The following is a 17,781-nucleotide window of genomic DNA, read 5'->3' as shown; positions in this document are numbered from 1 at the left end:
ATTATATGAATTTAATTTATAAAAATTCATAAATTTAATATAATAATTTATTAAATTGTTATAAAAAAAAAATTAGATAATAAAATTTTATATATAAAAATATATTTTAATATGTATAAATAATATAATAATATATAGATTATTTAAATATAAATATATATATATATATATGAATATTTATATATATATATATATATATTTATATAAATTTATATATATGTATATAAATATATTTTTATCTTTTTAAATAATATTTATATATTAAAAATTTATTTAAATATATTTATTATTTATTAATTATTTTAATTATATATTTTTATAATATTAATATAAATATTTATTTATAATCTTATAATTAACATTAAATTTATAAGTTTTTATATTTTTTTAATAAAATAATAATATAATTACAACCATATTTTAATACATCATATTAATTTATATATAATCCAAAAATATATTTTTTAAAATAAAAATATGATAATTTTTTCAACTTTTTTATCCATTTTATCAATTTTTTTTTAATATTAGATATAATTATCTTGTAATATTTTAATTTAAATATTTTTAATATTCTTTAGTTGCATTCCAAGGATTTTTTCTGGTTTATTTATTACCACTCTAGAAATAGGATTTCATATGTATTTATAGGATATTGCAAGAGATATTGATATCGAAAAAAAATTAGTTTATAAAATATTAGTAATGGAATTTTTGGGATATTTTTATTCCTCGTTTAATGAATTTTCTATAATATTTGCAAATCCATATTACAAACATGATTTTTTTAAATATATATTACTATATGGAATAAATTGTATTTATATTTTTCTTACAAAAGTAAAAAAAATATTTATTTATATAAATAAACTCCACTACAATATTTTTATAAAAATAATAAATAGGGATATGAATTTAGAATAATTTCTTTTTCTATACATGCGATAATATATATAATTATTCTAATAAAATATTGGAAAAATAGAAAAATATTTATGGTTGCATTTAAAAAATATTAATATATATTACCAATGGATTCTGATACTTAGATTACATAATTAAATTATTAACAAACTCAAACTAATTTTTCCGCAAATCAGTATTTATTAATAAATAAAACATAAATAGAAAAAATCTAATTAAACCCTTAAAAAGAAATTATTTTTTAATATTCTTTAGTTGAGAATTAACAAATATTTATAAAATATTATTAGCATTAACAAATCATCTTGATACTCGATTAATAATAAAATTAATTCAAAGTAATTGAAGTCGAATAATTTAAAGAAATTTTAACTATCGCAAAAGAAAAAAAGTTAGTTTTTTAGAACATAATAGTAAGCCTTTGTTGGCTGTTTTTAGTGAAGCAAGTGATAATAAACTAGGAACATTAATAAATGTATATTTTATTATTTTTTATATTTTAATTTTTTTATACATTAAATAAGATATATGATATATAAAATGGAAATACTATTTAATCTTTTGGATTATCTCATAAAATTACAGAATAAAATTGTTTGCATTTATTTGACTCTTTTAATGTTGATTTTGATAGTAAAGTTGATAAAATAATTTTTAGTTATAAATAAATATTATGCTGTTTAGACATCGATTCTAAAAATAATGAATATCTTACTGAATAATTCTAACCTGAATCTTTTGTTTATAAAATAAATCAAAGAAGAATTATTGTTAGTGGGTAAATAAATTATTATTTTTAAATATTTTTTTTTTTAGAAAAGATTATTTCGCATAAATGTTTGATATCCCAACTAATTAACCTGTTACCATGAAATAGATATTTGCTAGTTATTCTAAAATAATACCTGTGGAAGGTTTAAACAATTTTTATTTTGTTTAACCTGGGTATCATAAAAAAATGGTTTATTTAGTTAGAGGATATGGAAAAGATTTATAAAAAATAGCTTAAATTGATTTGGGGAAACCAAATATTCTTTCAGCTATTTATTTATAAAATTAATAAGAAATTTATTTTGTCGAGAAAAAAAAATTAATTATATATAAAATTAAGATATAAAATATCAAATCACAAAATCAAGATTAATAGTAATTCAAAGATAGTATAATAATGATTGATTGATTTTTTTATAAAAAAATATTTAAATTTAAATATATTATAACTAAAAAATTTATAATTGATATATTAATATTTTTTTTTTTTATTTTTATTTTTAAAAATATTTTTAATTATTTTTTAGAGGAACTTTTATTTTATATATAAATTATGATTTATATAATTTTAACTAAATAAATTATTAATAATTTTATAAATTTTATATATTTAATTCATAAATAAAAAAAATTGTTAAATTAAGACTTTAAATTTAATTTATATTATTTTTCGTAATTTTATACAAAAACTATAAATTGAAATATAAAATTTTATTTTAAAATCAATAATACTAATAGTTAATTGAAATATATATATTTCTTATATGAAAATAATAAAATATATAAATAAAATTATAATTATTATTTAAATAAAAAATTTAATTTTCTTATTTAAATTTGTATTTCATATAATTAATATATAACAACCAAAAATAAAATAAAAAAATAAACATAAAAAAAACTTAACTAATGTTTAATTGTTAAGAAAAATTATAAGGAATATTAAGGCATAATCCATAAATAGAATCAATTGATCTAGATTTTGCGTAATAAATTAAATATTTAATTAAAAAAATATTATTAAACATAATTTTTATTTAAATATAAAATATAATCAAATAATTTATAAAAAATTCAAATACAAATATGAAATAAACAAAAATATATATCTTTTTTAAAAAACAAGAATAAATTAGATATTTATAAAATTTATTTAAACTTTGTTTTATATTTTTATTAAATTAAAAACTAAAAATAAGATAAATAGAAGATTTAACTGAACTATTACCTTTATTACAATAATTTAAAAATCTAAAATAATTATCATTACACGGAAACAGATTAAAACGACTTCCTGAAGACCTTTCAATATTATAAAATCTATAATATTTAGATATATCAAGCAATTAAATAAAAGACGTAAAAAAATAAAATAAAAATAAAAAAAAAATAAAAATAAAAGATAAATAATGTAATACCAGGTTTATAAAGTTTACCTAATTTATTAATATTGCACATAAATATAAACCAAGAATATGAATTTAATTTATTAGTCGAAAACTTACAATAAATCCAACAAATAAATAAAATCGACATAAACCAACACCAAAATAATCCAAATGAAAACGATGATTAAGAAAATGAAAACGAAGAACAAGGAGAAGATGACGATTAAATTGATCATTAATAACTGTAAGATAATTATGAAGAGGAAGAAGAGCATTTACCTTAATTTAATATTAGTAATACAGTTAAAAATAATATTGTAAATAATAATAATAATGTAAGTAGTAGTTAATAATAATAATTAGGATAAACTGAAATTACAGAATAAATATAAGAAATTACACTTAAATAAGAAGATCTGGAAAAAGTCGCTATTACATATGACGATATTAGAGAATTATATAGATTAAGCGAGCTTAATGTAGACCCTTAATTAGCTGATGAATTTGATGAGCATGTGAAAAATGTTATGATTGATCTTTCTAATAAATTAAAATAAGGATAACCTGAAAATATTGTTAATAATAATATCCTAAGGGCTAAATATGCTCTATATGATATTTGTTTTGCAAAAATAGTTGATTATCTAGCAAATGCTGATTCAAGGATTTCAAATATTTTATAAAATATAAGAGATGCACATAATAGTATATTTTATGATATGTCATGTAAATATAATATATATACAAATAAAAATGTTTTTTTATTTTTTTCAGAAATCACTATTATTCAGCCTAAATTTAAAAAAGAATTTGCGCCAGATTATACACTTTTAAAATAAGAAAATAATGAATTAAAACAAGAAATATAATAGTTAAAAGAAGAAAATCATAATTATTTACAAAAAATAATCAAAAATTCTAAAAGATAGAATGTAGACGAATAATTAACTTTAAACAATTAAAATTAAAAAGATTCTCCTAAAGGAGCTTTAAAATAAGTAAAAATAAAATAAAAATAATTATATAAATATAAATATATAGTAAAACTTTCCAAATAATTATTAAACCTTTTAAACTAAAATCCAATAATTACCATATTAAAGTTTCTAGTCTAGTAATATTGTAGGTCCTTCTACTATCCGTTCATTAACTGTTAGATAATTAAAAGAAACAATTGAGGAAATATACAAATCTAAACAAAGTTTTGATAAAAAATATTAGGAAGCATAGTTACCAAGGGAAACAATGGAGTAACATATGTATACTTATTTGAATTAGAAATATGGACTGAAAAATTTAATTATAGAATGGGCAGCAGCTTTAATAAATGGAATAAGAAAATTTTCTTCAGAAGATAATGATGTGGCAGTTTTTGGAAAAATCTTAAGGAATGAATGTGATGAAGAATTTAGATTTGTATAAAATTAAGTTAAAAATACTATTTAGGAATTATTAAAAATGTATTTAAGAGGCAAATATTCCTATAAACATGCAAATGATATAAAGGATATGCTAAATTAAAAAATTAATGGATGGATTTGTGAAGAAGAAACTATTGATATTATTAAATATATGTATAATTAAGAAGATGCGGAGTCTTTAATTGAAAAATAGAAAGGATTTTATGTTTATGGAAAAAATGCAACTTTAGCAGAAAGAAAAAAAATGACAAGAGAAGAATATTTAGGATATTAATAAGAAAAGGAAAAAGCAAGAATTGAATTTACAGTATTTTAAAAAATTATTTTAGATTTCTAACTAAAAAGTCATGAAAAATTTCTAAGAAAATTCATCCAACTATATAGAAGTGTGGATTAAGATTAAAATGGTATAATAAATGAGGTAATTATTATTAATATATTTAAAAAATATATATATATATATATAAATAATATATAATATTTATTTATATTTATATATAATATTTATTAATTTATCTTATATTTTTATATTTACAAATATATTATATAATTATTTTTAATCTATATACATTTTAGAATGAATTTAGAGATTTATTAATTAAAATGGGAATAGAAAAAGATGAAACAGAAATATAAAAAATGCTTAGTTAGGTCGATGCTTATAATAAATAATAAATTACATTTTCTTAATGTGTGACTTTATTTTCATCAGAATTGATTGTTTGTGATGGTGGAAACTAAATGTCTATATTATAAAAAATTCAAGTTTGATTATATATAAACTATTTTTTATTATTTTTTTTTTTAATTTATATTTATTTTTATTAGAAATTCTTATATGGTTAGATATTTTAATTTTGAATTTTAATTAATTATTTTTTATTTTTATATTTAATTTTTTTTAATAAAAATATTTATGCAGTTTTATAATTTCATGATAATTTCATTTTTATATCATTTTATATAAATAATTTTATATAGAATTGTCTTTGTTAATTATTTAAATTTTTTTAAAAAAAAATCTTATATATTATAAAAGTTTAATTTTTATAAATAAAATTTTTAGATACATTTTTTTAATTTATTACAATATTATAAATAAAATTTAATTTTAAATTAAATAAATTAAATATATTTATATCAATAAATTTTATTTATTTAAATAATAAATTTAATTAAATTAATAATATTTATATTTTTTTAAAAACAAATAAGAAATATTATAAGATTAAAATAATTTAATAGATTTATAATTTTAGTACATATGAATTTTATAACAAATGAGAAATATTAATATATGTAAGATTAAAATAATTTAATAGATTTATAATTTTAGTACATATGAATATTTATTTTTATTAAAGAAATCTATTAATAAATTAAAATTAAAATAAATACATTCTATAAATAATAAATAAATATTTATTTATTTAAGAAAAAAAATTATATGAATAATAAAAAAAATAATGATGATATAAAAAAAGAAAGTAATAATTAATATAAAATTTAGAAATAAAAATGGAAAAAATGTATTTTTTAGGATTTTATAAAAATAAATAATATATAAAATTTAGTAAAAAATGAATTTATTTAAAAAAAAAAAAAATGAAAGATAAAAAAAAAAAAATATATATATAAAACTTATAAATTCTAAGATATGTTTGAAAAAAAATTAATTATTATAAGATATAATAAATAAATATAGATTTATATATAGATATATATATATATTTATATTTATTAATTATTATTATTTTATATTTTTTTTATTTTCAATTGAAATAATCTATTAATTATTTTACAGATATATTATTTTTTCTATTTTGTTATTTTTTTTTAAAAAAATTATAATATATATATATATATTAAAATACCCTTTATACAATTTCCAATAAGTAATAAAGCCTTTTTTATCATAATCAATTTAATCAAATAACCTTTTATTAAATATTATTTTAAAATATGTATTTTTTTATTTTTTATAAACAATTATGTTTAATCAGCTTTAAAGTGTTTGTTTAAAAGTTAATAATTGCCATTTATATGTTGTTAAATACATAATTCAACTTAATTTCTAGTTATAAATCCTATATGATTTATATCAAGATAATTAAATAATTAAAGAAGTTTCGAATGCTATTATCCCTAATAATTACATAAATACATTAATCCATATCCAACTAAATCAATATCTAGAAAAAATTAATTATTCTAAAATAAAATTTAATACAATTATATTTATTAAAATATAAATACTTTATCAAGAAAATCAAAAAATAATTAAAAGTCTTATTAACTTTATTAAGAATATTTTTTATTCATTAAATCTTAAAACTAAATATAATTAATATAATAAGTTTCTTAATTTTAAAATAAATAATCAAACAAATCTTATGCATTACACAAATGTAAGAAAAATTTATTAATGATTAAAGTTATAACAGATTTATTATTTTAAATATCAAATATATAAAAATTAGGTATAATAATATTTTTTATAATTAATTTAAAGAAAACTTGTTAATGGAAAATCTTTTAATATTAATTTTTTATTTATTTTATTATTAAAATTATTATTATAATTATTATTATTATTATTATATTATTATTATTATTATTATTATTATTATTATTATATTTTTTTTTTTATATTTTAATTTATAACTATATTATTATAATATTAATATTATAATTATTCTTATTTAGAAACTTACATATATTATATTAATTAGTTTTTTTCAATTGCATTTGACTATAAAGAATCTTTTTTTTAAGCATTTTAATTTTTTTATTATTCTAGTTCCATTTGTTATTTTTTAATATTTTATATTATTTATTAAATATTATATTTTTTGTGTTTTTCTTCATTTGAAGTATTTTAAGTATCATTATTTATAGTATTGATAAATTTACTTTCTTGTAAAGTATTATCTCTTTCCTTTATTGAACATTTATTTTTAGAAAATCTTTATACATAATAATTTGGTTCGGTTTATATTCTTTATATTTATTCTTAATCTTAAAATTATTTTTTAAATAATTTAATTTCGTTATTATTTTAAATTAAGTATTTAGATTTATTATATTTGTTTGTATTTTCTGTTTAATATTCACTAAATTATATTTTTTCTTAATTTTCTTAATTTTTTTATTATTTTATATTGTTGCTTTATTATAAATTTATAGATGTGTTTCTTTGTGTTTCAAAAGAGTCAATTTTTATTTTTTTTTCGGCAGAATTAATTTTTATATTAGTCTGAATTTTTTATTTTATTAAAAATAAACGCAATTATAGTTGTAAATTTTAGATGTCTTTTATTTAAAAAATAAATTAGTTTTTATATAAAATAAATTTTAATATAGTATAAGATTTTATTACCTTTTTTTTATTAATAAATTCGTAGAATCATTTATATATTTTCATTGTTTATATTATTTTTTAAATATTATTTATCGTCATATACTAATTCTGTTTGTTTTATTTATATTTTATAATAATATATTATTTAATTATAATATTTTACATTAACAGCTATCAATTAACATGAAAAAGTTGGTTTAATTAAATTTAAATTATTAACTTTATTAAAGTTATTTCATTTCTAATTTTTATTTATATTTTAATAAATTTATGTTTAAATATTTATAAATTAAAATAATATATTTATATATTTTTAAATAATATTTAATAAAAGAAATTATTTGAAATTTGTAATAAAAATTTAATTCGTTATAAAGATTTTTTTATTATATAAATAAAATAATTAAAATAAAAATAAATAATAATTTATTATTTTTATATATAATAAAAAAAAAAAAAAAAAATTAATAAAGTATTAAAATCCTTTTTTCTAAAATTCAATTAATAATATATTAAAAAACACAATTTTTTTTATTCCAGACTTAATTTCTAAGTTTTAAAGGAGTCATTTTTAAAATAAGATGTATCTAATTAAAATATATAAGCATATAAATATTTTAAATAAATATATATTAAAAAAATTAACATTTTTAGCTTAAGATATAATAGATTTAACTAAAGGTTTATTTTAAATAAGCTCGTCGTAATTCATGTATTTATTTTTCCAAGGAATAGCTTTATTAAATAAAATTAGCTTTTTTTTATATAACATATTTAAAATAAATAAAAAATTTATACTTTAATAAGTTCTAAATCTCCATTTTAAATCGCATAATATAAAGGAGGTCTTCCGAACTTTAAATATATATATATAAATTAAAAATTTTAAATTGAATTTTTTTATTTAACAATATCAAGAGCATTAATATCAGCTCCATAATCAATTAAACATTTACATAATTTTATATTTCCTCTTTTACAACTCCAATGTAATGCAGTCATATATATCTATTTTATTTATAAAAGTAAAAAATAAAAATTAAAAAATTAATAAAAAATTCAAAAGTAAATACAAAAAAATATATAAATAATTGTAAAAGTAAAAAAGTATTAAAAATGAATAAAAAAGTAATAAAATATTAATAAAAAAAATAATTAAAAAGATAAAAAAAGTAATTTAAAAAAAATAATTATATATACATAATCAAAATCAAATACAAGATATTTATTTTCAATCAAAAATTCTTATACTTTATTAATATCATTAATTTTAACTGCATTAATAAATTCATAGCTTCCTTTTTTTTCAAAAGCTTTATTCGAAAAAACTTTGTTTTCACAAATTTCCTTTAAACTTAATCCAAATTAATGAACATGTTGAAGTATTCTTACTATATTTTCTCTTAATTGCTTTCCTGTTAAATTTTTTCGGAGTCTTTTTTTAACATATAAAGGTAAAAAATCATTCATTTTATCTTAATTTAAATGGCTTAAAAATTTTTATTGATTTTCTAATTTTTGTACTTATTCGTTAAAATTATACATTGTAATTTTATCATTTTCAATACTCTATATATTATTTTAAGTATGTTGTATTTCTTTATCTTTTACTATTAGGATGTTTTCTATTTTTACTTCTTTGCAAAACATCTTATATTTACTCAAAATTGTCAGAGGGTCTTTCTTCTATAAGTTTAATTAAATTTGCTATTTAATCTCTATTTTTAATGCCTATTAGGCCCTATTTTATTATCTAATTTTGTTATTCGTCTGTATTTATTTATTTAAATTTATTATTAGGGAAAGAATGTTATACTTAAATATTTGAATCTGTTGTTTTGACAAAGTCAAGAGGCTATATTAAAAATTCGCTTTCGAATTTATTATTTAGATATTAAAATTAACCATTTTTATCGAAAAAATATTAATATTTATTTTAAATAAATGTATCTTTTTTAGGATTTTAAAAATATGGTTATTTAATTATTAATTTTTATTATTACTTATTTTTAGATTATTAAAAATTATTATTATTATTATTATTTTTATTATTATTATTATTATCATTATTATTATAATTATTATTATTAATTTTATCATTTTTATTATTAGCATATTTTTAATTATTACATGCCTTATTAATATTATTTTTTAATTATATTTATGGAATGTATTTAAATTTGTTGTTTTGTGTATAATTAATTTTATTTAAAAAAAATAATGGTTATGTTTAAAAATGTTAGCATGATTAATTTGCTATTTATTTTAAATTTATTTTCTCATGTTTTAGTTATTAAACTTTTTCATTTCTTATAGCATATATATTTGTTATATTTTCATTATTTATAGATTATTTGAATAATTAGTTAAATTTTAATGATTCTAACAACTTATTTTTATTTTTTTTATTAGTATCTTGTTATATTTTTTTGTTTGAAAAATTATTTATAGAATCTTAATTTATCGATGTTTTTGTTTAATATGATTGAGGTGTTAATAAATCTTAAGTTTTCATTTTTTTTTATTTTATATAATAAATATTTTTTTTTTTTTTTTACAAAAATAATTTTTTTTATTTATTTATTAATTTTTTATTTTTATTTTTTTAAAAAAATTCATTATTTATTAGTAGAATTTTAAGACGAGTCTATTTTTTTAAATTATTATACAATTTTAGGACTTTATTGTTAATTTTTTTTTTTTTTTTTGATAATTGGACTATTTGATCTTTAAATTAATGGTAAAGCAGTTTAAATTTATCTTGGAGATTATTTTTAATTAGTAGTATTTTTATATTTAACAATTTTTATAGTTTTTAATTTAATTCCATCTTCTTCGTCTTTTTCATTTATAATGTTAATTTTTTTTAAAAAACTAATTTTAGATTCTTTTCTACTTTATTGCCCAGAATATGTTTCATTTAAATCCTATTTGCTTTTTTTTCTTTAAACTTTTAAATAAAAAGACCCTTTAATTGAATTTCGATTAGACATTCTATTTAACATTTAAACGTTATTAGGTGGCTATATATATTTTTTGAATAGATAATACATAGATGTATCTTTTTATGTAAGTTCTATATCTTTTTCAAGTTATTTAATATATTCTTCCTATAAAAAACCTTTTTTAATTTAATTATTTTAATATTTATCTTATTAATTTTCTAGTAATTTTTTATCTTGGCTTTATTTGGTGTTTTTTATTATTTTCTATTGTTTTATTAACTCATTTATTTCGATTTTCACATTTTATTTTTTTTATTTAAATTTATTATCTATATGGACTAAAAAATTAAGATTTTCGTCAGTTTTTTTTGTATTTTTTTTTGAATAAGGAGACAAACTTTTTGAAGAAAAAAAAAAGAATTTCCTAATAGTTTTTATTTTTAGTTTATATTTTTTATATTATTTCTAGTTTAATTTTAGTATATGATTTCATTATTATTATTAGTATTATTTTCTTTATTATATTTCTCAAGTTCTTTGCCTTTGTATAATTCGAATTTTTATATTTGCTTATTTTTGTAAAAACTCAAGTTTTTTAAACTACCTTTAGGGCTTAAATTAATACTTTCTAAACTAGAAATTTGACCAAAAACAGTTCTTAAAGTATTTTATATAGTAATTAAATATAAGGAAATTACATTTGTGTAATTTATATTTGCGGTTTCATATAGATTTTCGATTTTTTATAAAATTTAAATCTTTAAAAATTCCTCTTTTGTAAATTTTTAATCGTTTTAAAAATTTTAGTTGTTAAAAATATTTTCAAGGTCTTCTTTTATTTCAAAAAAGAAAATTAAAATATCTTTTTTTAAACAAAACTTGAGAATATTGAAGTTTTTATAAAAAAAGGAAAAAAAAAAATCTTTCACAACATCAAAGGAAGGAAAGAAAATTTCAAAAAGGTTTTTTAAAATTGAAAAAATGTCATTTTTTTAACAAAAAAGTTTAATTATTTAATCTATATTGGCATATTTTTCTATTTATTTATATGGATTAATTTCTATATAGACTTAAATTTATTCTCTTTGAAAAATTTAATTACTTAAATCAATAATAGCTTTTAATTCTATTTTTTATTGATAGATAAATTGTTCTAAAGTTTCATCTTTATTGAATTTCGAAATAATTCCAAAAAGTCTTAAAAATTTAAACAAAATTAAATTGATATTTTATTATAAAACTAAATACAATTAATTTATTTTATCTGAATTTATTAAATATTGCATTTCTTAATAATTTAAATGTTAAAAATATTCTTAATTATTACCATTATTATTTTCTTATATAAAAAATTCTCCTTTTTTTTCAAAATCATTTTTTTAATTCGAATCAATTTATTAATTCAAAAATTAAATTATTTCTAAATTTTCTTATATTTATTAGGAAATTGATTAAATTTTTTTTACCAAAAATTTTTAATTTTAATCCATTTATTTATATTCTATTATTAATTTATTTACTATATCATTTATATTATCTACTATATTTTAAAATTATAAATTATTTGTATTGTCAAATTCTAATTCTTATGTAGAATGCTCATTACTTAAATTTATTGTAGTAGAAATTTAAAATGATATTTCCTTTGAGATACTTTTGAAGTATTTTTCAGGATTTTTTTAAACGAAAATTTCATATATTGCACCTAACTTATGAATATCTTAAATTGTATATTTATATATACTATTGTCTTTTTCAAATATTTTTTATGAATTTTCTTATTTACTTTACTCAATTAATAATAAACTTTTATCTAAATTTATTTTCTATTAACTCAAATTTTGATCTTGCTATTTATAAGAAATTAGTGTATTATATAATTATTATTTCTATTATTATAGAATGAGTTGTTTTTTTTAATTTTTTTCATCGTGTTTTTTTTATAAATTTTTCATATTTTAAAAAATGCATTTTTTTTGAAAATTTGCTAAATATTTTTAAATAAGAACATTTTATTTATCTTCTTATATAATTTATATTGAAAAATCAAATTTGGAGTTTAAAAAATATAATTTTAATAGATTTTTTTCTAAGTTCTATTTTTAAGAATTTACTCTGTTTTTTATATGTTTTAAGGTTTGGGAATAAAACTGTTTGTCTTTTATTTCATTGAGTATATTTTCAATAGATTATATTTTATTTTCAAGTTTATTTTTTATTTTTTCTAAAGATTTATTTTCGCTTTTTTAAATATTTTTTTATTCATATATTTTTTCCCATTTTTCTAATTCTATTTTTTTTTATAAGTTATTTTCGCTGATCTTATTTAATAAATTTTTAAAACTTTTCTCTTTTTTTAATATTTCTTTCTCGATTTATGTTTCGATTTGGAATTGATTTTATATATTATTATATTTATTTAATTCTATTATTTATTCTTAAATATTTATTTTTTTAGGATTTTATGGAGGGGATTTATAATGGATACGTACACTTAATTTTAATTATGAACTTCTAGATAATTAGCTTTAAGTGCTATTTGATATATTTATATTCTCAACTTCTTCTTTTGGAAACATTTTATTTTTTTATTAAATATTAAGTTTTTTTTTAGTTTAAATTTTTTTATAAATGTTTTTTTATTTTTAATTAAAATAATAACTGAATTATTTTTATAATTTAAGGCTTTTATATTTTTTAAATAAAAAATAATTTTTTTTTTATTATTATAAAATATACTAATTAATGATATAAAGAAAAAAAATAAAAAGAAATTTTTGAAATTTTTTATATTTTAAATTTAGTAAATATCTATAATTTTGAAATAGAAAATATATTAAATATACATAAAAAATAAAGATATATTGTAGATATTAAAGACTCAAAAAATGCAAAATAAAATACTTGAATTATAAGTTATCGGATATATATTAAATAAAGACCTTACTGATCTTTAGCATTATTAAATAGAGGAGGATATAACTAATATACAATTGTTTATAAAGAAAATATAATTTAATTTAATTAAAAGAAAAATCTAATTTATTTGATTTAGCGCAAAGATTATTGAAGATTTTCTTACTGTCTACTAATTAATTAAATATATAGGAAATGTTTAAGAAAAATAAACTATTATTGTTTATGATGGTGTAAGTAGATTAGGAACTGCATCAATTTAATTAAGAAAAATTATTAGCGAATTAAGTTATTGTATATGCTTTTAGTTTAAGTAAAATTTAGGTTTGCAATTAATAAATATATATATTTTTTTATTTATTATTTTTTTTTTCTTCTTTTATTATTTATACTATTTATGTTTAAATTGTAAAGAAGATTAAAATTTAGAATAATATTTTTTTATATTTACTTTAGAAAAAGATGTTAATAATGTTTTGTATATACTCTTTCAAAGTTTTATAATTTATAAATAAAATTTTCGTTATTAATAATATTAATACATTCGTGATTTTTATTTTAAATAATTTGTAAATAATAATTAAGTATTAAATTTATATTTATTTATTAAGTATAAATATATAAATTATTAACTTTATGGCTATGATTATATCAAAAAAATATTATTTTTTTAAAAAAAATTAATAAAAATAATTCTCAATTAAATTTTTTATTTAAATTTTAAAATAATATATATATAATCTTGCTTTATTTTTAATATATTCATTGTAAATTTAATTAAATTAAAAAAAGCTAAATAAGATATAATTTTAAAGGAAAATTTTCTAGATTAATTCTAAAAAGTAAGGTGAAATTAATAAGTATTTAATAATTAATAAAAATAAATAAATAATATATAAATCATTTTTAAAAATTAATATATATATATATTGAGATATACATAATTCTCATATTAATTTTTGAGATTTTTTACTTATATATATAAAATTTAAACTTTCTATATAAATAAAATAGGTATTGTATAGTAAATTCTTTTTTATTTTATAACAAAAAAAATATGAAAACTATTTATAGAAGATATAAAAAAGCATAATAAAGTATTATTAATATTATAAAACATTTTAACTTATTATGATTACTATATATTTATGATTTCCCTCTATATTTATATAAAAAAAAAGATTATTATAATTCATAAAAGATCATATTTAAATTTTAATATTGTAAGTAGAAACTTATAACGTATTTATACATATTTTATTTGTTTTAACTTATATATAGAAAAAATATTTTAATATTTAAAAAAATATATTTGCTGTTTATATTTACAATTATTTCGATTAATTTAATTTGTTAATATATATATATTTATTTTAATTAAAATTTTTTAAACGCGATTATTATTTTTATAGCCAAAAATTAATTTAAATATTTATATATTTTTTAAAAAAATAAAAAGACATTAAGTCTAATTTAATTATTAAAAAAATAAAAATAAATAATTAAATATAATAAAAGTATAAAAATATATAAAATTTATATTTATAAAATTATTAATTATATTTTAATTATTATTCCTTTTATTAAATATATATATATATTTTCTTTTATTAAAAAAAAAAAAAAGATATTTATATAAATATATCATTATTAAGCTCCCATATAATAAGCTTAATTTTAGTTCATGTTGTTATATTATTATTGAAACATTTATTATTAACTATACATATTTTAATAATATATTTAAGCATTAGTAACAATAATTCGATATTATTATTTTTCTTCTTCACTTCTACTTGTATCTTTCATAATTTCATTAATAATTTGAAAAGCATTATTCTAATCTCCCATTCTAGCAAATTATTAAGCGATTTATAATTTTTGTAAAACACTTGAATTATTTCTGAAAACCTATTCAAGATTAGAGATTATAGAAATATATAAAAGAGAGTCTTGAGAATTTAACATTCCTTAGCTTGGTGTGCTTTGTACGCTTGTAGGGAAAGAACTTATACCTGACATCATTTCTTCATCTCCATGAGGAAAAGAGCATGCTTGTTAATTTTTACAAAATCCCCTTTGGAAATATTGGCATTTGACTGTTTTATAGTTATTACATAATACCTTAGGTTAAGAAGTAGGAACATTTATAGGAGTTGGATTGTTTGTGTTTCTTAACTCTTCTTAACCATGCGCAAAATGACAGGCAGATCCTAATTAGCAATTTCCATTTTTAAAATGACGACAGAGGTTTGTTTTGTATTTGTTGCTTTATACTATAGGAGTTTATATCACTTGGAATTTGGGGTTTTATTGTTAAAATTAGGTATTGTAGCTTTGAGGATAAACTGCTTATTGCTATTAGGACATTTTTTTGTTTTTTAATTAAAAGGAAATAATATTTTTTATTTTTTTTTAAAAAAAAATAATATCTAAAAAATTATAAAAACTATTTTAATTAAGTTATATATTATTTGTAATTTTGTAATTTTATTTTTCTGAATTTATTTTTAATTTTAGCTTTGATTAAATATTATTTGGATCAATATAATTTCGAGATTATATTACTTGATCTTTTTTACTTTTTATGTATTTTTTTTAACAAAAAATTCAAGTAATATATAAAAGAGGACAAGAAAAATGGAAAATTGACTTTTTTTTTGATTGGGTTTTAAAATAAAAAATACAGAAAAAATAAGAAAGAAACAAAACAAATTAATATATTATTTAGTTGCTAAGAAAATAAAATGTAAGAACTACTTTTAAATATATTTATATTTTATTTAAGGCATAATTTTGTATTACTATTTTTTGTTAACTTATTTCGTATTAGTTAAAAATTTTATTTAATTATTTATTATTTATAAATTAATAATTTAAATATATATAAAGTTAACGTCAAAATAGATGCAATAATTGTATTTTATTTTTAATATAATAATATGTCTAATTGATTATATTGTGGAAATTGTCATTTTATTAATTTTCATAGTTTTTTTTAATGGTCTATTCTAATTTTTATAATAAGAAGTTAATATTATATAATTATAATTTTTATTTTCTTATTTAATTTTTATGTATCAAATATTTTAACTTCCATATAAATATATAATTTAAATAAGTTGAAATTTTCAAGTGACCTTCGAAATTTTATTTAGAAAACAAATATATAACTTATATAATACCTAAATTTAATTTTATATTAAAAACATATATTTTAATATTTAATTTTATACTTGATTTAATTAATATAATTATTTTTTTATTATATTAAAATAAAAATTAAACTTTTATAATGTTATATTTAATTTATTTTTTTATTTTAATAGATATTACAATAATAATTTAAATAAATTAATTATTATTTTAAATTGTAATATGTTATAATTATCCATATTATTTTGTATCTAAATAATTAGTTATTTAACAAATATTAAATAATAAATAAAATTAAACAAAACAAAAAAATACTTAAATGTCAAGATAAAAGGTCAATACTTTAAGCGTTTTTATAAGTAATTAAAACAATAATAACAATTCAAATTAAAGATAATTTAAAAAGTCTCATAGTATAAAATAAATAAAAAATGTTTTATTAAATGAAGAAAATAATTAAATACAATATTTTTGTGTTTAAGATACTATAAAATAAGATTTTCAATAATTAATTAGTGAGGAAAGAAAATAAAATTAAATTCCGCCTAAAAGCATTCTTAAATTTGTATAAATGACATCTGAAATGCCTAAAAATTTATTTATTGTTAACTAAGAAACAGAAAATTTACAAAAATAAAAAATTCCTTTTTAATGTCATGATTAAGAAGTTTATTTAAATTCCAATGATTATTTGAAAGAAATCTAAAATTAAGAAATCAATATTTCTAAATTTAATTTAAAAAAAAGAAGAGGTTCAATAAGCCATTTTTTAGTTATGGGTAAATAAGATTTCATATAAAAGGAAAAATAATAATACATAAAAAGAAAAAGCCTTTAAAGCATAGATATAAAATAAATTTCTTAATAAATAAATAAAATAAATATAATAAATAAGTTAT

At 14.6% G+C, this 17,781-nt stretch overlaps 2 protein-coding genes across 2 annotated transcripts, besides 30 other annotated features; one reads left to right on the top strand and one right to left on the bottom strand. All coding sequences in view use genetic code 6, as the record gives it.

The window, feature by feature from the left end:
* Positions 1 to 88: 88 nt before the first annotated feature.
* Positions 89 to 233: a microsatellite.
* Positions 157 to 346: a microsatellite.
* Positions 243 to 348: a microsatellite.
* Positions 270 to 343: a microsatellite.
* Positions 349 to 1,400: 1,052 nt separating the features above from the next.
* Positions 1,401 to 1,437: a microsatellite.
* A 1,126-nt stretch (positions 1,438 to 2,563) lies between these two features.
* Positions 2,564 to 2,595: a microsatellite.
* Positions 2,596 to 3,057: 462 nt separating this feature from the next.
* Positions 3,058 to 3,102: a microsatellite.
* Positions 3,059 to 3,102: a microsatellite.
* An 811-nt stretch (positions 3,103 to 3,913) lies between these two features.
* Positions 3,914 to 3,970: a microsatellite.
* A 43-nt stretch (positions 3,971 to 4,013) lies between these two features.
* Positions 4,014 to 5,275, top strand: IMG5_103650 (hypothetical protein; the record flags this gene model as incomplete). The annotated part of the gene is made up of 2 exons (XM_004035159.1): positions 4,014 to 4,925; positions 5,081 to 5,275. The coding sequence occupies 2 exons, from the start codon at positions 4,014 to 4,016 to the stop codon at positions 5,273 to 5,275; spliced, it is 1,107 nt and encodes a 368-aa protein (XP_004035207.1).
* Positions 4,939 to 5,013: a microsatellite.
* Positions 4,952 to 5,008: a microsatellite.
* Positions 4,961 to 5,035: a microsatellite.
* Positions 4,978 to 5,038: a microsatellite.
* A 380-nt stretch (positions 5,276 to 5,655) lies between the features above and the next one.
* Positions 5,656 to 5,698: a microsatellite.
* Positions 5,699 to 5,939: 241 nt separating this feature from the next.
* Positions 5,940 to 5,987: a microsatellite.
* A 216-nt stretch (positions 5,988 to 6,203) lies between these two features.
* Positions 6,204 to 6,241: a microsatellite.
* A 796-nt stretch (positions 6,242 to 7,037) lies between these two features.
* Positions 7,038 to 7,136: a microsatellite.
* Positions 7,038 to 7,154: a microsatellite.
* Positions 7,058 to 7,207: a microsatellite.
* Positions 7,208 to 8,895: 1,688 nt separating this feature from the next.
* Positions 8,896 to 8,943: a microsatellite.
* A 22-nt stretch (positions 8,944 to 8,965) lies between these two features.
* Positions 8,966 to 9,015: a microsatellite.
* Positions 8,978 to 9,058: a microsatellite.
* Positions 9,008 to 9,048: a microsatellite.
* Positions 9,059 to 9,847: 789 nt separating the features above from the next.
* Positions 9,848 to 9,976: a microsatellite.
* A 402-nt stretch (positions 9,977 to 10,378) lies between these two features.
* Positions 10,379 to 10,474: a microsatellite.
* Positions 10,429 to 10,468: a microsatellite.
* Positions 10,431 to 10,473: a microsatellite.
* A 1,705-nt stretch (positions 10,475 to 12,179) lies between the features above and the next one.
* Positions 12,180 to 12,214: a microsatellite.
* Positions 12,215 to 15,262: 3,048 nt separating this feature from the next.
* Positions 15,263 to 15,302: a microsatellite.
* Positions 15,303 to 15,370: 68 nt separating this feature from the next.
* Positions 15,371 to 16,096, bottom strand: IMG5_103640 (zinc finger protein, putative; the record flags this gene model as incomplete). Its single annotated transcript, XM_004035158.1, has 1 exon — positions 15,371 to 16,096. The coding sequence occupies one exon, from the start codon at positions 16,094 to 16,096 to the stop codon at positions 15,371 to 15,373; it is 726 nt and encodes a 241-aa protein (XP_004035206.1).
* Positions 16,097 to 16,158: a microsatellite.
* Between the last annotated feature and the right edge of the window lie 1,623 nt (positions 16,159 to 17,781).

Source organism: Ichthyophthirius multifiliis (assembly GCF_000220395.1).
Source record: "Ichthyophthirius multifiliis unplaced genomic scaffold scaff_1120509250860, whole genome shotgun sequence".
Taxonomy (NCBI): Eukaryota; Ciliophora; class Oligohymenophorea; order Hymenostomatida; genus Ichthyophthirius; species Ichthyophthirius multifiliis.
The sequence above is the reverse complement of the archived record's forward strand: the minus strand, read 5'-3'. Positions and strand labels throughout refer to the sequence as shown.